The 25,444-nt window shown below is 42.0% G+C and overlaps 5 protein-coding genes and 1 long non-coding RNA gene across 26 annotated transcripts in view; 3 read left to right on the plus strand and 3 right to left on the minus strand.

Annotated features, from left to right (window-relative positions):
* The window catches only part of LOC1275286 (serine/threonine-protein kinase 10), a 47,466-nt gene extending 36,512 nt beyond the window's left edge, over window positions 1–10,954 (minus strand). For 2 of the 19 annotated variants that reach the window (XM_061659519.1, XM_061659511.1), the window contains exons 1-3: window positions 10,803–10,954; window positions 7,948–8,026; window positions 6,972–7,764 (exon numbers count right to left, since the gene is read on the minus strand). The gene's annotated coding sequence lies outside the window, so the exon portion shown is untranslated. Of the gene's footprint in view, window positions 1–6,971; window positions 8,027–9,136; window positions 9,418–10,142; window positions 10,235–10,425 lie in introns of those variants that run through there. The other 17 variants (XM_061659518.1, XM_061659510.1, XM_061659524.1 and 14 more) reach the window with 13 other exon arrangements.
* Window positions 10,955–11,287: 333 nt separating this feature from the next.
* Window positions 11,288–13,943, plus strand: LOC4577778 (NADH dehydrogenase [ubiquinone] 1 alpha subcomplex assembly factor 2). Its single transcript, XM_001237567.3, has 2 exons — window positions 11,288–11,677; window positions 13,425–13,943. Exons 1-2 carry the CDS (start codon window positions 11,430–11,432, stop codon window positions 13,624–13,626), a joined length of 450 nt encoding a protein of 149 aa, XP_001237568.1. The 5' UTR covers window positions 11,288–11,429; the 3' UTR covers window positions 13,627–13,943.
* On the minus strand, window positions 13,699–23,353 carry LOC1275288 (poly(U)-binding-splicing factor half pint). The gene is made up of 5 exons (XM_314526.4): window positions 23,076–23,353; window positions 22,405–22,597; window positions 16,614–16,899; window positions 15,764–16,267; window positions 13,699–15,689 (listed from the first exon to the last, which is right to left on the minus strand). The coding sequence occupies exons 1-5, from the start codon at window positions 23,094–23,096 to the stop codon at window positions 14,744–14,746; spliced, it is 1,950 nt and encodes a 649-aa protein (XP_314526.4). The 5' UTR covers window positions 23,097–23,353; the 3' UTR covers window positions 13,699–14,743.
* On the minus strand, window positions 17,673–22,398 carry LOC133393674 (uncharacterized). Its single transcript, XR_009766320.1, has 2 exons — window positions 18,862–22,398; window positions 17,673–18,319 (listed from the first exon to the last, which is right to left on the minus strand). It is a non-coding gene; the product is annotated as an uncharacterized LOC133393674 (long non-coding RNA).
* Window positions 21,771–25,444, plus strand: part of LOC5668003 (cationic amino acid transporter 3) — a 75,504-nt gene continuing 71,830 nt past the window's right edge. Inside the window, exon 1 of the mRNA XM_001688524.3 lies at window positions 21,771–21,778. Within this exon, the coding sequence (XP_001688576.2) occupies window positions 21,773–21,778 (6 nt within the window). The 5' untranslated portion in view covers window positions 21,771–21,772. The remainder of the gene's footprint in view (window positions 21,779–25,444) is intronic.
* LOC1275291 (bifunctional peptidase and arginyl-hydroxylase JMJD5) overlaps window positions 23,465–25,444 on the plus strand; it is a 35,536-nt gene continuing 33,556 nt past the window's right edge. The window contains exons 1-5 of one of the 3 annotated variants that reach the window (XM_061659586.1): window positions 23,465–23,867; window positions 23,946–24,111; window positions 24,204–24,324; window positions 24,388–24,805; window positions 24,900–25,417. In XM_061659586.1, coding sequence (XP_061515570.1) covers window positions 23,586–23,867; window positions 23,946–24,111; window positions 24,204–24,324; window positions 24,388–24,805; window positions 24,900–25,157 — 1,245 coding nt within the window. In that variant the 5' untranslated portion in view covers window positions 23,465–23,585 and the 3' untranslated portion in view covers window positions 25,158–25,417. Of the gene's footprint in view, window positions 23,868–23,945; window positions 24,112–24,194; window positions 24,325–24,387; window positions 24,806–24,899; window positions 25,427–25,444 lie in introns of those variants that run through there. The other 2 variants (XR_009766319.1, XM_061659585.1) reach the window with 2 other exon arrangements.

The following is a 25,444-nucleotide window of genomic DNA, read 5'->3' on the forward strand; positions in this document are numbered from 1 at the left end:
AAAGTTCACGCTGCGATTGTTAGACTCGAGGCACGCGTTTTTGCCAGCATGCAATCAACGGCAACAACACATGACACGTTTATCTTATCTTAACGGATGGTCTCTGTGGCCTTTGTCAGATATTGATCAGAGACATACACTGCAAAGTTTTCAAAATTCAAAATTCAAGTTCGATTGAAAATCGTCTACGAGCATGATGTTCGCATTGTTCGAGAAAATGAAAGAATGTATTGCTTGCTTGCCCCACCGTCGAGCGTCTTAAAACCTTTAACGCCTGCCCTAAACGAAACGGCGCCACGACGTGAAGATGGATGGCTAAATGTTCCTCCTTAAATAAACAGCCCATCATTTTTGCCACAATATTCGCCCCAAACGATCCCATCCGCTCACCGAACTTGGGACTGGCTGCACCACCATACGAAGTATAAAGAATTTCCCACACCAGATTTAATGGGATAAACAAGTAAAGAAGAGCCATATATCATCACCAGCTAAAAATGGTCGAGGAAAAGCCGCCCCCAGTGCTTTGTATAAACAAAACACTTCTAACAAGAGCAACTGAGAGCTACGAGTTCCGTCCAAATGATAGGAAATCATGAGAGATAGAAGACACAACACACGTAAAGTAGTGTCTGAGTTACCCAAAAAATATCTATTATTCAAAACAAAACCAATGTTTGCCCCATTCACCAACATTTTAATGTCGGTAGCAAAACGCACCATTAACGAAACGGCAGGTTGTGCACAACTTTATCCCGACGTGGACGTGACGTAAAAAACATCCCCAAAATGACCGACTAATACTACTGCTGTACATAACAACAAGAGCGAGAGAGAGAGCATTTCGGGTTTTGCAGGTCTGGTGTGATGTGTGTTGTGGGATTGCGGAAGGTTAAAATTCGAAAGCAATAAAGCATCGCACACCGATAGTGTGACAAACGTGTGAGACGTTCAATTGTGGAATGGAGAAAAAGGAAGCTAAGAAAACGGGGGCCAGCAAACACACAGAAAACATGCTCGAATATGGCCGAATTCCTCAGCATGACCTCAGCAACAGGTCGCAACGGTATCGTCGTCCGCGGTTGACCGTCCGGCTGGCTCATTCACAGCCGTTGTGACAACCTTGAGAAGTTTTTTTGTGTGTGTCGTTGTACAGTACAAACATGACCGAACGAAGAGTGTGATCCACCCAAAACGACGAGTTGGACGCTATACGGCAGCTTAGTGTCAACTGTACATGGTAACACATGTGGCAGGAAAGAGGTGAATGAAAAATAGTACAAGAGGAAAAGTTTTTTGACACGCAATCTCCACTTGAACACTCTTCTTAATGAATTACTTTGTAGGGATGATATTATTGAAGAAAACGAAAAACAAACGAACTCTATTCCATATATTAAAAGAATTGCGTGGTGCATGTTTTATTCCCGCATCTTGAGAGGAGAATATGGTTATTCAATATCACTGCGTTTATGATATGAGTTTATAAAAAACTGTAACTTTGAGAGGAAATGACAACAATGGGGGCCTTCTCGATTCTAGCTAGTTTTTTGTATGGAGTTTGACAGTTGGAGGCTGAAATCATGTAAACACTCCATACAAAACCACACACAAAACTAGCCTGCAATTTTCAGTCTAGATTATTCTAGCCTCAAAGCTACAATTAAATTCGAGTACCTGCTCGAAAAATGGCAAAACAAGGTGATGTTTACATTTATCCCAAGGTGCATTAAAGAGATCTGGTGATGGAATCCAGAATCAAAGTGCATGTAGTCCAGGTGGTCTCATAGCATGTTTTATAACCAAATTTGAATATCACTTTTTGACAGGTTGGGTGAAAACTTTTGTTCAAACAAGCTTTCTGAAGGCATGACGAATACACAAAACACTCTTAAAATCTTCATTCGGAAACAGAAGCGATAAAAATCAGTCTTCTAAATTCATACACCTTGGGATGAGCTCACCTGTATATTATATACCCACTTAGATAGCTGCTCGAAAACTGATATACAATGCAAAAAGCTGACAGGCTGAAATTTCAGCCTACGAGCTTAAAACGGAAAGGCCCCCAATGTTTGCTTTATGCTGTATAGACGTTTTACGAAAAAAAAAAAATCAAAGCATCTCAATCACTTCGAACAGAAAACGAACAAAATTTCGATGCCTTGTTTCTCGGACAGCTTACTTCTACACAAAACCGTTCCTCCTTTGTTTGCACAACTAATTAGAGACCCTCTGAAAGATAATGCAACAAAACCTCGCACGTAACAGTAAGCTCCATCAAATCGAACTGGAAAGAGGCAAAAATCAGAATATCATTCGAATTTGATCACACTATAGTATGACACGTAGCAATACGGCTTTTTTGGACACGTACATGATAATATGACACGTACATGGGGAAACATAGACCAATCTTAACAAATTAGTAAACCTTACCCCCAGGTAACTCAACACCGATGTACCGATCAGCCTCTAACTTCACACTGGAGTGTCAAAATTTCAAATAAACGATAGAGTAAAGCATTTTTTTTTGTTTGGTTTTTCAGCTGCGAAGCGATTAGCTCTTTTTTACTGCTCCATACACAGACACACAAGATGGACACTATAACGCTGTTTTCATTCATGAGAACATATCTTTACATAGCTGTACAACGGGCGAATAAAACTCGGCATTCTAACATTTGCACAAGAATGCTAATAAATCAATCGTTTTCACAGACAGCACTTGCGCAAACAATGAGCGAAACGGTTTCAGAGAAGCATAAGGATTTCTTCTGATCAAAACGATTTATTTTAGGAAAGGATCAGGTATGCTGTAGTCGTTTGTTGCTGCTGACGTGCGTACATCATAGCAAATAATGTTATTTTTAGATAAGAATAATTTGATTAGGTACAAGTTTATAAGCAAGTCAATTTCATGAATTAGACCAGAAGAACGATTTATTTTCTTAAAAAAAAAACAACCAAAAAAAAGCTCCTTTGATCTTCTCTGTCTAACTTTTTGCTTATTTTTCAATTAAAACCATTTTACGTCACTTCACAAAAAAAGCTTTTTAATCAGAAAACATGCTTCTATGCCACAACCACGCCAAAGTGCGGCAAAAATAAACCCACACCTAACGAACCCCGAAACAAAACCTCCTCCTGACAATCTAGACACGCAAATCGATCGAATTTAATTCCACTCAATTAAAATGCCATTTCAGCACGATAGAGCACACAAATTCGCGTGGCTCGCCGAATTGGCTGAGGCAAAATAAAGCGAACACTCTAGCTAAAAAGTTAGCCGTGCTTGTGAACACAAAAGGGGAATAATGCAATAATATTGGCTTGGTAAATAAAAACTTTCCATTCCATCAAATTTTCAATTGTAAAAAAAACTTGGCTTGGTAAAATTCCATCAAATTTTCAATTTCGTACCCATTTCGATCTTCTCATCCCACGTAAGAAGTTTGAAGGAATAATTATAGCATCGAAAAAGAGTTATACAAATCCACATTACCAACAAAAAACGACAATACTAACATAACGAAATCGTCCCACTCCCACCCACACTCCTCAAATTTTAGTTAACCAAAATAACATTTGCAATACTAAGCCATGATGTATGTGAGAACGACCTACAATTCTCTCCTACAATGCTTTTTATAATTACTTTAGGCACAACTATATAACACATCCGAAATCTTGTTACTTCGAATAGAACGAATCACGAATCACGAACGAATTTGAAGCAATTGGAAAAGCTGTATTCGATCAAAACATTTCCTATACCACCCACTAAAATGAATCCGAGCTGTTATAGCTGACAACTTTAATACTTGCCAGGACAGAACGATGCCATAGCGCACATTAAATCACAACAAAAGCACGAAATCGATTAGGAAAGATTATAGCGTATCTCGAGTTTATCGCATGTGTCAGATAGTGCAATCATCGGACAAAATGCCTACCTAATGAAGTTGGCATTCAATTGCATGGAGAAAAAGAATGACGCAACGATTGCTGCACAGTATTAGCTTGATGACAAAATACGTGACTTCACGTTCTAAGAGCTTTAACTAATGTTATTATAGAAAATAGAATAATTTATTTCCGAAGATTGAGTTTCGTGTGCGTTTTTAGTTAGGAAACATTGATATGCTTGAAACCATATTTGTGTCGTTAAAATAAAATTCTTATGTAATACGTATTATTCTTATAACCAGCGACACATGTACAAATTGACGGCACCACTTTAGCTCAATTTAATTAATCCAAACCTCAAATGTGAAACACATGCAATCTTGTCCCGTTTGCTGTACAAGGCAAGAGAGGAAGGATCAGTACAACAACCCTAGCAATAGCTAATCTAGTTCGAAGACGACAAACGATTTGATTTTAAACGTACGTGCCTCGTTCTTGCTGCTGGTAGCTTTGTTGTCTCATTGACCATTTAGTTTAACAATGGTCGATAGCGACTGGCTTCGTAATCGGCCATGCCACGTAACGCTCATTTATTGTACCAGAACACCATTCTACTAGAATCACTACCAGCGGCGCATAAAACTGCTCAGTAATACATTGGAAGAGGCACGAATCGCCAAACCAAAGTTGTCATTCCGTGCAAGACTCATTGCAGATGTTTTCGAGTCCGCTGCTGTAATACGAGACATTGGAGAGCCTGGGACATATGTTTCGGTTTGGGTGATATGAATAGATAATTTTTCAATTTTGATAATTGTATCATTAAGGTTTGCGTCGCTCGATATTAAACTGTTAAACTGCTAGACTTCCTCAGCATGTAGTTAATAATAAACTGTTACTGAAATTTAGCATTTTAAATGTTGAAATGTTTTGGAACATGTGTTCACTCTCCATAAATACAATTCATGATAGAAAAAGCATTTTTATAAAATATACTCTACTTATTACTGTCACTATATTTATTTTCGTTGTCAGAGACTTGTTCATTTCTACATCAATATATTAACACCGGTGTCTTAAACCCAATGTGAGTTTGATAAATCAACAGAAACACCACACAAGTAACATGTAAGAAAAATGTTGCTTTTTTGGTTCACTAGACAATCCAATAAGCCACGGTCGAGCTGCGAACGATACCAATAGCCAATTGGTGTGCAAAGCTCAACCCACCCTGGTAAGGCGCATGCGACACATCCATCAGTGCCACAGCAAATCCTTCCTCGTATCATGAGTTGCGGTTCCACTACCTCTACCGCAAATACGTACGATCCATCAAATGTGCCATCGTCGGGTGACAACCCCCTCCAACCAAGGACGTTGAAACCCGCTAAGACGCTAGGAAGAAAGGTTGTTAAAGAAATGGCATTTCGGTTTCATTCTGCCTACGAGTGTACGCCTATTAGGTTAGTCCAATTGTGCGCGAGCAATATTTGCTGTACAGCCCACGGACGGACGTGGTCTTTCGGGGCAAAATAAAATGTAGTTAAATTCGCACACAATGCACAACGCACCAAGTGCCCACACGTACCACCATTACTTCCATGGAGCACACCTTCCATCCCACATTGAAACACACGTGGTCGTCGTTACGTATGTACGTTGGCACAAATATATAAATGTATATTGAGTACCTCCCTTTTTACATAACCACTCGGAGAGTACAGTGATGAAACAAAAACGCAAAGGCTCCACAATTCCTAGACATTAGAAGAGGATTTTTTGCGGCTTGAATAAAGTGCAGTGTAGGCTGCAAACCTTCGCGATCAGGCGCACTAACCCAGAGACAATCAATCAGAGAGCATGAGATGCCCTTGCTGGTCTAGAGCTGAGATGCCGAACATTGATGTCAAACGCATCGTTCTGCTCCAAGTTCAAATATTCGTAAAATGCTCCGTGGGATGACAGGGACATTAGTGAAATACACACCATCTGCCCATCTGATTGGGTATGGCGAACACGAGCAACGATCCACAATGTCAATTCGTTTGGAATGCTAAATATAAATTTTATCATTTCAAAAAGAAAACAATTGTGCCCAGAGTATATGGAGACCTATCACACATCATACACATTTTGGTAATCAAAAATTGTCTAATTGTCCCAAGGCAAGATATTAAACAAATAAATAATGCAAATGATTGTTAAATGTAGGAAAAATATTTACAGTTTTCCAAAAGGCCCTTCTACCTCACTGTCATTTTTTAGGTGTCTTTAAAGCAGTGATCAATTGGAGTTAACAGAAGTGGTCCGCAATTGAGTCCAAAAATGTATGTTTAAAAAGAAAAGCTTATGTATTGTAATCGTAATTTGTTTCCCCACAGCCAAGATTAAATTAAACAGGCATGTCTATAATAAAATTTAAACATATTTTAAATATATGCTCTCAATATACGTGGGCCACGGCAAATGTATTTCGAAACCCAAGTGGTCCGTGATCCTAAAAAGTTTGGGGAGCACTACTTTAAGGCATCAATTGTCGACTGTAAGTCAATTTTGTTGTTTACCATGTTTTTCTTTCTAAACATGGTAAACCCCAACTTTGTGAAACCAAGTTGCATAATAAAAATTTCAATGAATTTTAATGTTAAAAAATAACAAGTGTTACTTTGAAATAGAGTAAAGTCTGTTATGTTGACTCAAGTTTTAACGCACGTAGAAAATTACCGTGAACAATATATTAAACTTCATTATTTTCTTATTATTAACAAGAATATTTATGTATAATGGAATTCATATTCATAACGACACATAAAATCACCATAAGCATTGACGTCTAATAGTTTTACAGACAATGTCTTAATGTTTTACGTGCCTTATTGGCTGAGTACTTCACTGGCCGAAGAACTGTCAGTTTCAAGATGATTATCAGCACTTTGATGTGTTTTATTGATTCTACAGCATTTTACTGCCCTTCCCCTTGTAATAGACTGTTTTATAACATCTAATAACATAATTATTGACTGTTGCCGAAGATAGTTCAATGACTATCGATTTTAGCTTACCTTGAAACTTTGCAGTACTCGCAAATCGCAGGCTTGTCGCGCACCGGTGAGAAGAGTCCATTCAATGCATGCCAACACTACACCAAAACACATACGAGTCGAGTTGATTGCAAGACAAACACAGCATTACTGAGGAAGGACAGGCGGCGAAACTATCCTTGCCAAGATCCTTTTCAACGACCGGCAGACGGCTCCTTTTCAATCGTTTTCTCTGTTTTCGTTTTGCAGTGCAGTGGAAAATGTTTTTCACTGCACGCCTTCACTATCGCACACGCGCGCACGTACACACACACACTAAACGAAAACTCCGGCGGTTCCTTTGACCGGAAAAATATACCACTGCCGGCCGCAGCCCAGCGGCGATAGCGGCGAATCAACGTCAAAACAGGTTGACAGGACGACACTGGAAGAATGTGTGCGCGCACAGCACAGCTCACCCATACACACACACCACACTATTGGATTCTTCCTTTACCAACACACACTTACACACACTTGCCACACATCATATTACACACTTATCCACATGGACGCATAAGTACACATACACGTAGACGGCAGAGACGCACGGGTCGAAAGATGTTTGCGAAACTAAAGCGCATCTTCCGTTACGCCGCCGTAACGGACGTAACGTTGCTTCTGTGCGCTACCATTAGCATGCTCTTTTCGCTCGTACCATCATCTGCCGCTAGCTTTTAGCATACTTTTGCAACACATTTTCGATTTGCTTTCAATTCACTGTATCATACACGAAACTTTTCTCTTTTCCTTTGGCGTTGCTTCAGCTTACACCCTTCAAATGATAGAATCAAATAATTATCTTGCGGAATACTATTTTTTATTGAGCACTTCCTCCCATCCATCCACTCGCACACACCCAGACTTGTGCAGCCACAAACACACAAAAGCAAATAAAAAACTACGATAGAAAGATCTTCGCTTTGTTTATGGCGATAGTTTTTGACACCTTTTGCACCTTGCGGGCTCTTATGATCAGGTTCAGTTCTTGTTGTAGAATATTTTCAACTCTCGTACACTCACTTCAAAGTATTCGACTGAAAAATGTAAAAAAAAAATTAATCGAAAATTATAACATACATGTTATGACCGAACAACTTTCTTAACAAGGTAAAGCAATACGGAAATGCAACATCTAAACCTTGATGCAGTGACTCTTGCAAGGAAGAATTATCATAAAGACTCAAATCCCTTTAGACTGCTGATCGATTTTATGGCATAACATAAATTACTGAATTTTACATTACATTTACAATAACAAATTACAATTTTATTAACTTAAATTATTATAAAGTCTTATAATATGATGATATCTTAAGGAAAAAGATGGTAAGTGTTATGCCTCCAATAAATATTTAGAAAAGCAAAGAAAATCATTTTAAAAAAATCAAACTCCTGATTTTGGTTTTCTCAGCAATCTTTCACAGATTTTACTAATTATTGATCTTCTAATGATCAAAAACAGAAAACCAAAATATAGGACGTTGTTGTTTGCCTATTTTGATAGAGATTTTGTCCCAAAACGGCTTCGTTAGCATCTTTAAATACATAAGCTTACATCTAACTCTAAATATTAAAACTGTATTCTTCCTTCCCCGCAGAGATCAGTTCAAACATAGTATCAATCAATTCAAAATATTGTTTTAAGGCTTCAAGACTGCAGCCTTCAGCTTGAACAGCTAAATAAATGAATAGAACGATTTCGATTCGATTCGAATAAAATTCAATCACAGTTTGTCCAGTTACTCATTCGCACATTTGCAGCCAAATAATTGAAAACACTCGAGCAACAAACCGCTGCACACGCACACAGAGCTACACTGCTGACTACCACCGGTCTGTGAAAAGTGTGTGCGAGAGACGGCGATGGTTTCCTGGTGTGGCACAAACGACACGTAGAAATAAATGATCGTAGAAAACTAGACACGAGTATGTTTGACACATTCAACCGGATTGCGCAGCAAATGTCACTTTCACCGACTGCATCGAACGAACGGGACACACGACCAGGGCAGTATTTGGCAAGCAGTTCAAAAAGGCGCAGAGTCATTTTCTTCATCTAATTCATTTTCATGCGCGAATTCCGTCGATAGAGTCCAACACTTTTTTCTTTACAGATTCGCATCAAATCACGACTAATTTGTTACCTGTATGAATTTCCTAATGCCTTTGTGTGAGTGTATGTATGTGACGGTGTGTATGTGTGTGAGTATTTTCAGAAGTTCCTTCCCATCGAGGGATGGTTTTCCTTCTCGCATGCTTTGTTCGAAAAGTGGAAATTTTTGAGTCGAAGCGGTAGTTTGTGCTGCTGCGATAGGAACGGCTTCAACCAGAAACAAAATTCCGGCAATAAAAAAAACGCGTTGTTCAAAGATGGAACGGAATGTTTCGCTTCTTTCCAGCGCACACACGGAGAAACGGTCGGGGCAACACACGGCAAACAGTACGACGGCGACGACAACGAGGCGGAAGAAAACCACCGACGATGGGAAGAATGTGTGTGCATACACACACTCGCCGCAGCTCTCGAGAAGGCACACACTCGGCGTGGTTTACACAAACACAGCGACAGTGTACTTAGGGAGCAGGGGATGGATGAGGGGGGGGGGGAGGTCGACGGCGGCCAGCCCATACACACTCCACACACACGCGGCGGTGTTCATTCCTTTCGCAGGCTAATGAGGTTTCGTTGCTCCCTCTAAATATGTTGTTCATGCTCGAAAAACTGCACCACCTCCACCGCCCTTTCCCATTTTGCCAGTTGTGCGCTCAGTACCGGAGCCAAGACGATATTAGGGTGGGGGATTGTGATGTGAAAATGGTACAGGACCAACAAACAAAAAAAAACAACAAAACACACCCTACTAAGAGACGATAAACGAGATGCCAGGATGCAAGGAGGGACATTTCCCTAATATGTTCATCCTGTCTACTTAGATGGAAAATTCGCCTTTGTCCACTGCCGTTCGGTGAGGCTTGCTTAACACCACTGGGCATAGTCACCACGTCCGTCTTCTATCCGTCAAACTATAAATTTGAAGCACTATGAAAAGCCACTAGAAATCACGTAAACCATCAACGGACGCCAGCATAACACACGCATACACCGCACAGCAAAAGGCGAGACATACGAAGTTCTTAAAGCTGCATTACACATCCACCGCATCCGCACAGCACTGCCCCAAACGCGCGTTAGTCATCAACACCGCCCAGCCCCACACGGCGTACAAGAATCGCGAAAATCGAGTGCGTTTGGTATATGAGGTGGTGGTGATGCCCCCCCGGGGGCTACATGAAACGTTATCACGTCACCAAAATTTTCCTCCACACTAACATATTCTTCACACACGCACACACGGCCGGTTGTTGCCCGGTAGCGCTTGCGTTTTCCTATGACAGGGAGCAAATTCGCTCTGCGGACTCGAACAACACTAACTTTTCTCGGGCAATTCTGCTGCTGCTGCTTACTTCAATCCACGCCGATCACACAACCCGCGATGTCGTCGTCGTCAACATCGGACATTTTTTCGCTGCCATTCACACACACACACAAACACACACGAGCGCACGCACGCACACGCATCACGGAACAGTGGTGTTAGAGCGATCCTCTACCCCATACACACAACACACGCACACTACTGCACCATTTGCTCGATTGGGCTCGGTGTGTGAAATGGAACGCGCTTGCCTGCACTGTACGCCCAGCAAGGCCTCGCGTCATGTTTTATGCGACGAAATAGAGATCACGAGCGAGAAATTAAGATTTACACCTTTTACACTATCCCGTTAACGTTTATCAAACAATTTTACCTTCAGTTTATTACTGCAAACACGAACAATTCACAAATGGCGAACGTATACTGCCCCTGGCAAGCGGAGGAGTTGCACACGTTTCAACGCATACCTAGCGAGTCAACAGATTTTGCTGCGAACTGCGGTGAAGAATTTTCTGATCCTACTCTAGCGCTTTTTGAGCGTGGTCTAGTGTTCTCCCTTTCACTTTAGCGAGATTGCGCGTTTCTTTCTCTGTCGTTGGTTGTGCCATCTCGCCTACTCTAGCGGCAGACATACGTCACACTCTCTCCCTCTTTGCTCGTTTGCTTGTAAATTAACGTTTTATTATTAACTAACAAATGAATTATACGCAAAATATTTTCTTTTTAAAGTTAAAATATAGATGTCCAACATTGGCAAGTCATTTCAAGGTGAAAAATGAACTTAAGCGCGTGTCATCCACGCGATTTTTCCATGATTGACTCAACCTCACGGCTTGACAGCGTCAAGCTAAATCTGTCACTTTTCCCACGACAGCTGTCCCGTTTTGTTTACAAAATTATCTAGAAAATTTCGACACCGGTGCACAAGTGCTGGAACCTACTGTTTATATAATAATAGTAAACTCTCGGGCTTGTACTAGTTCAATTCATACAAACAACGATGGCCAACGGTCCACCAACGCGCAACCTAATGCGCATCGTGCTGGACAACTTTCTCAAATCGTTTCGACCGCGCCAAATGAAGGGCAACTACGTTGGGGAGGATTATTTCGGTAACAAATATTATGAAATTCCTGCTGATCCATCCGTCGGTCGGCGCCGTGCGTCTCGGTGGTTCGAACCTACCGCCAAGGAGGCGTACGATCAAGAGATTACCGCCGAATGGGAAGCGTGGCTACGTGGAAGAAGGTAAGGTCCAAGAATCGGCCTGTGCTTCCTACTGAAGGTAGGAAACACTGCTGACCACAAGTTGAATGTGATGGCTCTAATCACTTGCCGATTCATGCAATTCATGATATTCGGGATATTTATTATTTTGGGATTAAATCTCGATTTATTATTGGGTGTACAACTCAATAACCGGAATTAGATGCTAGATGTCCGTAGTAACAAATATGGTAAAAAACTCGAACTTTATATACTGTCTATGTCATTTTGAAGGTACATTTGACAGCTATCAAAAACAGTTAACAAAACAACTTTATCTTGTGCGTATCATTATTATTTTTCACGATGAATAACTTCGAAAATTGGAGAAAAAGACAGCATTTGCGGGAGGTTCTGTTGGGTCGTTTTTTGCAAAGAAAATTGCTACGGAAAGTTATCGTTTGCTTGTAGAAGTTTATGGCGACGATGCTGTAGGGAAAACACAGTGTTTTGAATGGTTTCAACGCTTCAAAAGTGGCGATTTTGACATCAAAGACAAAGAACGCCCAGGACAACCAAAAAAGATTGACGACGAAGAATTAGAGACGCTTCTCGATAAGGATTCGTGTCAAACACAAGACGAACTTGGTACATCGTTAAGAGTGACTCAGCAAGCCATTTCGAAACGTTTGAAAGCCGCCGAATACATTCAGAAGCAAGGTAATTGGGTCCCCTTTGAGTTGAAGCCGAGAGACGTTGAACGGCGCTTCTGTATGTCTTAAATGCTGCTTGAGCGCCATAAGAAGAAATCATTTTTGCATCGGATGACTGGGGATGAAAAATGGATCCATTATGACAATCCCAAGCGCAAAAAGTCATACGTGAAGCCCGGCCAACCAGCCAAATCAACGGCGAAGCCAAATATCCATGGCGCCAAGGTTATGCTATGTATTTGGAGAGATCAGAAGGGCCCGTTACATTATGAGTTGTTCAAATCGGTTCAGACGATCACAGGTGACCTGTACCGAACACAATTAATACCTTTGAAGCGTGCCATCATCGAAAAACGCCCGGAATATGCGACCAGACACGAGGCTATAATTTTTCATCACGACAACGCTCGGCCCCATGTTGCAAAACCCGTGAAAAACTATTTGGAAAATAGTGGATGGGAAGTTTTGACCCACCAGCCTTATAGTCCGGACCTTGCTCCGTCTGACTTTCATTTATTTCGCTCGATGCAAAACGCCCTCACCGGAATACGCTTCATTTCAGAGCAAGCAGATTCGTTTTTGGCCGGCGCAATTTTTTTGGGATGGAATTCATAAATTGCCTGAAAGATGGGAAAATGTTATAGCTTCTGACGGGCAATACTTTGAATAAAATATATTGTAAGATTTTTCCACAATAAGGGCCGTGTCTGTGCTTCATCGCATGCGATTTTATCGCACGTGCTGTCAGACGCTTTTTCGTATAATATTGCGATTATTTGGATGATATTAATAATATAACGATTATGAAAAATCAAGTTGAGATTGTTCCTACCACACATTTAGTTTGACAGATAAAATCGGATGCGGCGTCCGACGAAATCTTTTTTTTTTATTCCGTCGTACGACGAAATCGCACGTCCGACGTTATCTGTGAAATTCCATATAAAATTCTGACAGGCCTTCCGATAAAATCGCATCCGATGGAGCACAGACACGGGCCTAAAGCATAAAATTTCACTTAAAAAATCCGGGTTTTAAGTTATACACCAATAATTGTTTGTTTTTGTGTAACACAGGAAGGAACCGCCGACGGAGCAGGAACTGCTGAAAAATCTGGCCATTATGAAGATGAAAGAGCGCAATGCAGCCGAACTGGAGGCCAAGTACAGCAAACCAAAGGATGCGGCGGCACTGGAGCAGCAGAAAACGGGAATGGGTTCGTTCCCTCAGTACGACGAGTACGAAGTTATGCCTGGCAAAGGAAAGCACGAAAAATAGAGCGAACTTTTGCTGTTTGGAAGACATTTGAAAGGCAAAAAGAGAAGAAAAAAATATACCGCACGGGGTCAATGATTTTGGTGACGTTAGTCCTATATTTCCTTGATCATGTAGCACCGGAAAAGCAGCAAAACGAACAAATGGCCGTTACGCGCTTCCCGAGTTTGTATATACAGTTAAATTATAATATATTAGAGCAAGAGCAGCGTTGAGCGACGCTCGAAATTTATGGTGGATTTAATTAGGTCCGTGTGAATTCCTAGGTATTGCGCCTTCAATACACACAGCTCGTCCTTTACGATGCAGGATTATTTTGACTTTATGCCTATGTTTATGTCTAACACATGAATGAGAAATGGTGTATGTGTGCATCGTAATGCCATTCACTCTCTGTTGTATGCACAGCTTGGTCTGATGGATTGCATCGTAGTAACACACACGGGGGACACTGCTAGTGCAACAAAAGTTGTCCTCTTTTCGAAACTCCAAAAGTCCATCAAGGTGCTTGCTGCATGAAGTGCATGTTGTGTAGTTTAAAGGTAGGTTTCTATTAATCCTGGGTGTGATTTTATGGTTGTGTTATTAGGTTTTTAATCTTACTTTTTTAGTCTAAATGAACCACATTAATGCTGGTTCAGTGAAAAGGGTTCGTCGTCCACGCATTATTTACTATTTCAAAAGGGATTCAAGTTGAGTGGGCCGATAGCATTGGTGGTAATATGATGCTTGAGAGCTTATAAACAAACAACTGTGTTCGGTACAATCTTTCTGGCTAATCGATACTGGCGGGTTTTCTCTTTGCGATGGGCAGGGTCAAAGAACTGGACACAATTTTCATTTCCAAGTGAACAAATTATGAACCTGCTGAGTCGCCCATTACCAACGATCGTGTTTTTTTTCGATTCATCCAATTCTTCCTGCCCATCTAAGGGTGTGTGTGTGTGTGAGAGAGAGAGTAAGAGTACTTCACACACACAAACACACACATATAAGCGCTCCCAATGTTTGTGTCGAAAATTGATCAGCTAGGACCATTGCTCGAGAGGTAAGAAAGTGTAGGATGCGGAGCGCTTCCCACACGTCCCCAAACACACACACGTGCTCACGCGCCCTCGATTTAGCCAGACAGATCGCCGTGGTCAAAGAGAGCCTGATCGTAAGACTCCGCCTTGACCAGGCGGCCGCCAAAGTAGCGACCGTTCAGTGACTCACGGGCTCTATCTGCTTCGGTGGCCTGCGAGAACTCGACGAAGATCTTTACGATCATGTCGGTGTTGTCGTCCTCGGCAAAGTTGCCCTCCGATTGGCGCTCCTTGTAGATAATAACCCGGTCCACGGCACCGTACTTGCTACACTCATCTTGAATCTCCTCCTGCAGCGTCTCATCGACGTCCTCCGGTCCGACCATATTGCGCAGAATAACCACCTTGCTTTCGCGCGGCCTCATTAGCCGCTGCATCACCAAATGCCGAGCACTCTGGCCCTTGATCGACATGGACTCCTGCTGCTGTAACGTTTGCGGTTCCCCTTCCTCCAGTAGCTTCTTCTGTAGCTCTTCCTGCTGTTTTTCTTGTGCTTTTTTGTACACATCTTCCGCTGTAGCGTTCGGGGCCGCAGCAGCTGCCGCTGCTGCTGCTGCTGCCGCGGCGGCCGCCGCCGCAACCGCAGCCGGATTCGCTTGGCTCAATACTGTGGGAAGTGGCTTGGCTGCAGCACCCAGCACCGGATTGACCAGCAGGGAGGGAGCTAGCGAAACTGGCGGCACCAGCAGCCCCGGCTGACTGTTAATTGCAGCTGCGGCCTGTGTGGCTGCGGCCAACTGTGCTTGCGCAACAAATCCAGCACTGGCTGTCGTGATTGCCGGGTTAAGCGGCAGCCCCGTGAGACCAACTTTCAGACCAGGTGAAGTGGCTGACAGTCCCAAGACGGCGTTCGTAGCCACAGCATCCATGGCCTGAATCTTGGCGGTAGCAGCTGCTGCAGCGACGGCTGCTGCTGTTGGCATGGCGGAATTCGCCGCCGGGCCCATCAGCGCGTTCGGTGGCGTAATTGATCGTCCAACCCTGTTTTCAATCGATGGAAGAAAAATTAATATTTTTAACTAACAGGTCTGTGAACTGGACTCCGCGACGCTTACCTTAGCAACTGTCCGCCCAGGTCAAACAAATTCATACTGGCGATTGCTTCGATTGCGGACTGATTCGTCTGATACTCAATGAATCCGTATCCCTTGTGCGTGTGTACAGCATTTCCCTGCGACATCTTGCAGGTCATAATTGGCCCGAACGCTTCGAACACGCTCTTGATGTCCTCCTCGGTCAAATCCGGATGGATCGAGGCAATGTAGATGCGATTGTAGCTCTTCGCTTCCTCCTGGATCTCATCGATCACCTGCTGCGCCTGCGGCATATTGCTCGGTCGGCCGACCTTGATGTTGCGCCCACCGAGCATGGCACCGTTCATCTGTTCCAGCGCCAGCTGCGCTCCTTCGGGTATTTCATACTCGACGAACGCAAATCCTTTGTGTTTCTGCGTGATCGGATCCCAGGACATGTTGATCGATTTGATCGGCCCGAATGGTAGGAATGCCGCCCTGATGGTGTCTTCCTTCAGTTCAAACGAAATACTGCCGACGTAAACACTGTAAAACACGAAAACATTATAGGCTGGCGATCAAAACTTAAAATATCGATTGTGTCCGCAAGTGTGCAGTTAGTAAACCGACGACGATCAGATCTTATCAGCTTATGTTGGTTAGCATCAAAGTTTGCACGAAAATGGACTGACTTCCGTAGAAGTGCGAGAAGAAAATCAACGTTTTCTACATTCAGAACCGTCTTAGATAACATCATATTCGTCTTTTTCATAGTTCGGTTATCTCGATTTTATCTCATATCAAAAATAAATTTCGTTTAACGTGTATTAAAACTATATTGCAAGTGAACAGCACAAATGATATAAAAGCAAAACATCCCTATACAACTTACCGACACATAAGAGCCAAAGCTTGCTGCCGTTGCACTTGGGTGCGCTGGCTGGCCAACTGCTGCTGCTGATGGGCTAACGTTTGCTTCATCAACACCATCTTGATGCTCTGCTCCATGGCGTATTTTTTCGCCCTCGATACTAGCTCGATCTGCTCCGTGTTAAGCCGGGGCAATGCTCCACCGAGTATGCCCAGCAGTGCCGACCGAGTGCCCGGTCCAAAGGCCACATCGCCAATCTGACGAATATCATACACGGGCTGCGCAATGTACGGTAGAATCTTCGGTTCTGCGAGGAGGATGGAGGAGAAAATAATGCGTTAGTGAAATTCTTATATAGACAGCTGGTCAGTCTTGCGTAGTAGCGCGTATACAACGTGTTACACGCGACTCATTTATAACAGCTATTGGTTCTCGTATGGTTTCGAATTTGTTTCTCCCTGCTTTTTAATGCCTTCATGGCGAACGATGATATTGTTAAATTAACGGGTTTCGGTAAGCGGCGTCAGAAGAAACACAACTTGTTTAAAACAAACTATATGAGCAGAAGGAAATCCTTTAAAACATATGCTTTGACATTTCTCTTTCAGATACAGGAGCTGATCAATTAATTCATTAAAAATATTTAAACCCCTTATTTACGGGAACTACACATTCATCTACAAAATCCGTTTAAAATAATATTCAGCTCGAAATAAAAAAAAAAAAACATGATGCCGAAAAAATAAAGTGCACCAAGAGTGTAATATTAATAAAATATTTTAAGAACTTGTGAGTTCCTATATACATGTTTTCATCATGATGGAACATACTGTCCCACAAAAAATGTGCAGTTTATTGCATTTGAATATGAATGAAAAATAACAAATAACAAAACTCGTACGAAAATAAAATTTAAAATTTCAACCTTCAAATAAGGGTCCGGCAACATTTTCATTTTTAAAGCGCAGGCAATGCTTAGATTGGCATCGCCAGCACCAAACATTGTCAGCCCCGCGGAGTTGGAGTACATATAGAAGTATATTTAAGGAAAAAAGAAACAGATTACAAATCAATTCTAACCTCTTCCATGGATCTGGGGGAGTCAACTTGTGTGAGGATGTTCACAAGAGACAAGAGTTCACAATCTTTTGATACATTTTGCTCGCCACGTGCTGTGAATATGTGTGATACTGTTCTTGTTCGTATAGTCTGCCATTGCACGAGAGAGCAGTGGTAACATGAGATAACATTTAGAGTCTTGTTTTCCAACCATCGCGATTACGCAGTACACGCACGCGGCAGTCGTGATGCGAAATTCAGTCAAAGGACGAACGAAAGAACCGGTAGCAATTATGATGGTGAGTGGTGGTGATGATAGTAGCGGTAGTAGTATAGGTAGCAGTAGGCAGTAGTAGTAGTAGTAGTAGTAGTAGTAGTAGTAGTAGATAGGCGAACGGTTTCATTGTTGGCCTTTCGCTTGGGCAAAGTATCAAAATGTAACGTGATGACGAAGGAAGAATAGTTGTTGTGGTAGTATTGGTAGTAGTAATAGTGGCAGTGGCAGATTGTGTATCTGTCTTTACGCAGTACTTTTGCAAAGAAGGTGCATTTTCGCTTCTTTTGGCATACGCATGGGAGTAGATGAAACAAAAAGAGAAATAGAGAAAGATAGAAAGAGAAAGAGAGAGAAAGAGAGAAACAAAAACAATACGAGAGACATATAGATCCTGAAAATAAATAAAAAAACAAGAAAAAATAATGTGGATTAATTAGTTGACTCGATGATAGCGGGATGCGAAGCGGGCGTAATCGACAGAACAATTAGGATCATAGAACACACACACACATATATATGTATATGCCACGTGGAAAAAAAAAACGTTTGATTGGTGTAACGTTTTTTTACTAAAATGAACAAGTCCATCTGGAACGTCAAGCAAAAGGTCCCAGGTATATTGGTTATTCGTAACACAAAATAGAGTAATTGGTTTAATCACCAAATATGCTATTTCCATCAGTATTAACAGGTAGAGCGTCTAGCAAGACGAAATAAGCCATCGGCTTTACAATTTGATTGTAAAATCGGGATGAATATGCGCAAGTTCTAATTGCTATTCACGTCTAAATATTCTCTTATAATTTACTAATGGAACTAATGGTACTTTAATGGTAGATGGTACGAAAAAAATCGATTATTGGAGACAAATGGTATCAGTTTTGCGATGTCACACAGGTACAACTCGTGTGTTGGATCAGGAGTACAACGTACAGTCAAAGTCAAGTAGATGCGGTCGATATTATCTTCCACAGCATAAGCAGGAAGAGTCTAGGTCGCATCCGGACGCCAGGAAAGATGATATTGTTATCACAGGATTTTTTTTTTCTTTTGTTTAAGAAAGAGAACAATATAATATATATGTAATTAAAGATGAGAGAGAGAGAAAGAGAGAGAGAAAAAGAGAAAAGAGAAAAACCAAACGTAGACAAAAAAGAAAGAAAAAACTGCCAACGGCCTCGTTCCCAGGCTTTGTTCACATATATACTGTTGCGGTGTTGAGATGGTGACGATGATTATAGGATGGTTCAACCAGGACGAGAAGCACAGAAACACACACGCGCACTCGGACAGAGCATGTCCTTGCAGAATAGCGAGCGTCGTCCCACATATCGAGCCTACAAAATACATCCCATTTTCGTGGCCCATTCCGACGATGGCTGAGGAGAACAGTGGAAGTACTACTACTATTTATGCAAAGGATTATGTTGGCTACTACCGTTGTATCGTCTCAAGAAGTTAGAATTGTACAATTATACTCAACAACACGCGCATACATGATGGTTCAGTTAGCCTAATCTTGGAGGCAAGCACGGTTGATTCAAACAAAGCTGTTCAAATATAACACGTCATCGAATCACGAACAATCCCCAGTTCGCTGAAAGTACGATTAAAGAGAACACATAGATTGAACAAAACAAAACAGAGAGAGAGAGAGAGAAAAAGAGAGAGAAAGAGAAATGGACAAAAAACAAAAAAACACGATCACCGTGTTACCGCAATTAGCCGATCGCCAGGAACTTGTCCCATGCTGGAGTGGGGGTGGGAGTTTTCTTATACTATGCACTTTTTTTTCATTTTTCAAGATAGAGTGCAGAAATGCTGCCGATTAATACGTTCACATTGATCGTATATGTGTTTCCATTTGCGCGTATATTCGTCACTTTCTCTCTATCCACGTATCATTGGACTTTTACTTCAGTCGCGCAATGTTTCTCTGTGTAATACAATACGATCAAGAGTTAGGAGGTTAAGAAAAAAACCACAAAGAAAGAGAATAAGAGAAAAAAGAGAAAAATAACTGATCGATCTTCTACGCGCGACCGCTACTAGCGCCTTCTCTCTGTTTCCCTCCGGAAAGGAAGGATGAATTCGACATTGGTTTGGGGTATACGCCGATGATGATTACAGCGAACGACGCAGAGAAGAGAAGCTCGTGTCCTCGTGATACGCGCACGCCGATCGAACTCTGTGTGCTGAGGTTGCATGCCCGTTTATAGGAGGTTGAAAGCATAGCACAACCGACTTGAGCTCCCATGAGTTCGACAATATTCAGAAATAAAAGAATTAAGAGAGAAAGAGAGAGAGAAAAGAGAAAAGAGAGAAGGACATTCGTTAGCTAGCGTCCCCACGAGACGAGAACGTAATATAGTGTAAACGAAAAACAAAAACATTCCGGTAAGTGTAAGTGAGCACGCAGCACGCGTGTATATTACCCACGTGGACCATCGCTCGGGAGTATACCTCGCAATACGCTAACCCCAGCCGGCTGGTGCTTGATCGTACGATCCTACAGCGCTGGAACGTAACAGCAACCGTTTGTCTGCTTCCCTTTTTGCGATGCCCCGAGAAGAGGATGGAAAAGCTTAAATAAAAGTACATAGAAACAACCCCCAAAACATAGCACAAGGTACCCCACGCAACAACAAATATGGCCACCAATGCAGCGAATTGCAACGTAAGGGTCACAAAACTTGTACTCTAAGGTACACATGATTAAAAAAAAGTACGAAATCATTTTCAAATACAGTACACGAAGTACATATATCGCCGCGCATTGCCGACAGCTTTTGCGGGTGCGTTTCCACACATTCACATTTCTTCGCCCTGGTAAGGCTTTTACAGTACACTGACAATAGTTTACCTCCCAGCCATATAATCGATCATCCTTACGCCAATAGATGGATGAGGCAGTATCATGCACACCCTGATAGATTATCTTCTCGGAAGGATGTGGGCTGTGATAGGTACGTATTACAATTAGTGCCTAAATTAATAGGCTATCTTTCTCAAATATGTTATTGTTTAGAAACATTTTTACTACTATCATAACAATATGATATCAATCAAATGCCGCTGAAAGTACAGAAACAAAAAAAAAAAGAAAGAAACGAAGAAATCGCATGAATTGATTTGATTGTGTGCGGATAATGAGCTGTGGAGACTAACATGTAAGAGGAGCATGAGGAATGTGTATAATTTTGGAAGGAATTTTAAACTACGTGCTCTATAATTTTCTATATCCTTTCGGTCTGGCTAAACTCTAATGCGCGATATATTGCATATTGAAACTGCAAGACGGTGTTGTTTGTTCTACTTTTAAGAAGCGTACATATGGTAAAACAAACTATTGCCGGTTCTGTTAAAACATTTCAATCTCTCCTCAAAAGCACTGAACAGCGAAATGAAACGCAAAAAAATCAATTATTTTCAAATTGAAGCCAACTATCGTTTGATCTGAGCTATTGCCATCAAAATATTAGTCATACCTTTAAATAAAATAACACTTAACGATGAACGTGTGCGCTGTTAATAATAGTAACTGAATAACAGTCGAGCTTTTTGTGTCAGGCACATTAACCCAACTACTGTTTCTAGGTATTCCAAGAATGTCTCTTCAAAACCAAGAGCGGTGTAACTCATCGATTATAATTATTAGTACATCTGGTATAAAGAAATACCTTCAGATAAATTTCATTGGCGTAAAAAGATGGCTAAACGGCATATGGACAAGTACGAAATAGAGTACGAAAATGTAGGTTAACCATACACACGCTGCAAAGATTTGAGGGGGAAGTGTGTAGATGCCTAGCTCAATTTGTTTTAATTTGTGTGTTCAGAGTACATGGGGGATGGTGAAAGTTACGCACAACTGTGACAGATTATATGATTTACTGTACTTTACCTATAATTGGAAAGAGAAAGAAAAAACGAGAGAAAAGAGAAGAGAGAGAAAGAGGAGGTGATGCACAATAGAAAGACAAATCGGATTATTTAATGGTGAGAAGACTATTTACAGTAGTAGCATATTGGCATATGATCACATTCCCATTTTACTCAATGTTTTCACATTAATTGCTTCCGGTAACTGTATGAAAAAAGAAGACAAGAGAGAAAGAGAGAAAAAGGTATGGACGCGCGGACTGGGAACCGACATCCGTGCGAAGTACACCACACCGGTTTCTGATAGTTCCACTTGAAAAGGAACACGGAACTGCACGCCGTCGCAGCCAATCAATCGAGAGTCGCTTAAATATCGTTCACATTTGTACTACCATCAATTAATCGTATATCAATAAGCATGCTTTTTGTTATGTCCGTTCTACAGGTGGTGTGTGTCCCCTCGCAACCGGATCGTTTCTCTCGTGTGCTCGGTTCTCGCTCGGGCGAAACGTGATTTCAAGGGGAGATGTCAAACAAGTATTAAACAAATATTGGACACTGTCGGTATCGGCTCTACAGACCGACGACACTTACCTCGGTCACGTTCCTCGCGCTCTCTGTCCCTTTCGCGACGTTCGCGACGTTCGCGATCTCGTTCCCGTTCCTTATCGCGCTTCGAAACTTTCGCCGGTGGCGGCGAGCTCTCCGCTTCCTTACGATACTCCTCTCGGGCCGGTGAGGCTTCGCTGTTGTTGTTGTTGCTTCCGGAATTGTACTCGTTGCTTCCCTAAAAGGTTCAGATGCAGATTAGATATGTATATCAGTAGTATGCTTAGAAAGTGGTGCACCCCACACGCGCACACGGCGTTTTCTTATTCCACGCGCAAAAGGACCTTGACCAAGGACAATCGAAAGTGGTCAAAAAGGGAACTTTATCCATTCAATCTCTTTGCAGCTTTAAGTTTTGTTCCTCCCCGGTACCGACAGAAACACAGCTGTCTATGAATAAACACTTCACTTCGCGGCAAACACACACGAGCACGGACACACTCTCACACATTATACTATCTTCCTTCACACCATTGCACATTCGCTCGCCCACATCCCCCGGTTCCATTTTCAACTCGCTTCCAGAAGAAGCACAAGCCCAAACCCAAGCCGCCATATTGGATTTCTCTGTTCAGCACTTGCGGGAGTGCCCGACTATTCATGTTCCGTTTTCCAGCGAGCGAACATTTATTACGGGAAAAACACACCGTACTTACCATTGTTACGGCACCATTCATATTCTACACACTGCACAGAAGCGTGAAAAAGGGGTTTTCACGATATTTATTGCAAATTAAACAGAGAACCACAGCTTCCGTATGCACCGTGCAGCAATCGCTTCGTTTTCTTAATTGACAGCTACATGACAGATCAGGGCTAAGCAGTGTTTATACGTGTCATATAGGAAAGTACGGAAAACTGCCCGTTTCGTGAAGATGAAATTTAAACTCAAATTTATTGTAATGATAGAGTAATTTTAAATTATTATATCATGTAAAAAAAGCTGCTTGTTTTTTGTTGTGCCTTTATCAACAATTTCAACAGTCTGCTTTGCAAAACACGTGCGAATTGTCTGGCAACACTGACAATCGTTTGACACAGGGTTTTTTTTTTAAACATATCTTTTGCTTTCAAAACAAACATTACCGGGTAGTGTGTACATTTTATCACTTTTCAATACCAATCCCAGGGTAAAATTTAACCAAGATAGTAAAGTTATTAACACCATGGAGCGGTGCATCAAAGCTATCCTCTCCGTAGTCCCGTTGAAAACTTTTCTTTTAAATCGAGACTGTGTAAAAGAAAATAAACTCTACCAAACAGTGCTTTCCACCATTGTTGAACCATTAGCAAACGAGCTCACAACAGATGCTGTAAAAACCATATCTACCAATTTAATAAAAGTCGGTGTACTGTACGATACTGTGTACAATCGGTTGCACACCGGTCAGTGGAATGCGGTGGCCACGAGCGAAAGGGAAATGTTCACCATCCTAACATATGTCCGAGTAAGTTAGTGTTTGTTGTTGTCTATTATCTATCCTATTATCTGTCCTATTAATTTGCTCTTCTAATTTCCCCCGTAGATCGTGTACACCTTATACGCATCAAATAGTTACGAAGATGCAATAAAAGATAACATATATTTGGCTGATCTGGGATTGATGCTTGGATGTCCGATCGGGTTAGAGTGCAAGAACGTCCCAACAGATTTGCTAACCGAAACGGCATCGATACTTACGGGAGAATTAGGTATTGATTAATCATTAAACTCTACATTCAAATTAATTATTGTATTTCATTGCATGATATGTATTATTACTTTGTTTCAATAGCAAACTTAGATAAGCAGGAACCACCCGTGAAAAGGATTAAGCTGGACGACATTACAGGGGAAATAAGTTTAACGGAAAACAAATCCAACGACGTTCCAATAATGAAGTGTCCATCGTTAGAATATTTTGGGTACAACTCACCTTACCAAAAAAAAAAACAGACGAATGTATAATACTTCTCATCTTTTCTCAGAACCCGATGCTACGATACAAAGCAACCGGCCGTTCTGAATGGAATAATCGATGGCTGGCCGGCAATGGAACGGTGGCACGATCCAAACTATCTGCTAAAAGTGGCCGGCGAACGAACCGTACCAATCGAGATTGGTTCTCAGTACAGCAATGATGATTGGTCTCAAAAGCTAATGAAGTTTCGGGACTTCCTTGAGCAAAGTATCTGCTGCGAGCCGTCCGATTCGGCGGGAAAGCAACCACCGGCCTACCTAGCGCAGCATGATTTGTTTGATCAAATTCCTGCTCTTCGAGCGGACATTGCCATTCCCGACTACATTGGCCGAACGGACGCACAGCCACGCATAAAAGCATGGCTCGGTCCAAAAGGCACTGTCTCGCCGCTTCATACCGACCCGTGCCACAATCTGCTGTGTCAGGTAGGTTGATGATGCGCACATGTGCACCATGTCTATCGCCATCAAATATTTGCAATGTTATTAACCGCGGGTGCCGCTTTCGTTCGTGCGCTAGGTTTTCGGCGCTAAACTCATCATCCTCGCACGGCCGGAAGACACGGAAAGGCTGTACCCGCACGACCACTTCATACTGAACAACACCTCGCAGGTGGATGCACGCCGACCCGACTACAATCGGTTTCCGCTGGTGCGGGACGTTCGGTTCTACCGGCTGACGTTGCGCCGAGGTGAGGTGCTTTACATACCGCCAAAATGGTGGCACTATGTGGAATCTCTGTCACTGAGCTTTTCTGTTAGCTTCTGGTTTGAATGATTCATGTTGATTGCAGCCACCGGGTTTCTTGCTGCAACCCGAAAGTGGCCGAAAGCCGGCGTAAATACTTATCAAATCACGCATCCCAGTATAAAACGGTGCGAGTGTGGTTGAAAGTGTCTCACAGACAAATGTTTGAAAGCGAACGTTGCTTCGGATGCGATTTGACCACGAAGTCAACGCGCTAGGAACGGCAAGCACATGCGCCTTGATACAGCATCCACACGATGCGAGCTATGGTTACAGTGCACCACCAAAAATATCAATAGGTAAATATTATTTTCCAT

The sequence above is a fragment of the Anopheles gambiae genome, chromosome 3 (assembly GCF_943734735.2).
Source record: "Anopheles gambiae chromosome 3, idAnoGambNW_F1_1, whole genome shotgun sequence".
Classification (NCBI taxonomy): domain Eukaryota; kingdom Metazoa; phylum Arthropoda; class Insecta; order Diptera; family Culicidae; genus Anopheles; species Anopheles gambiae.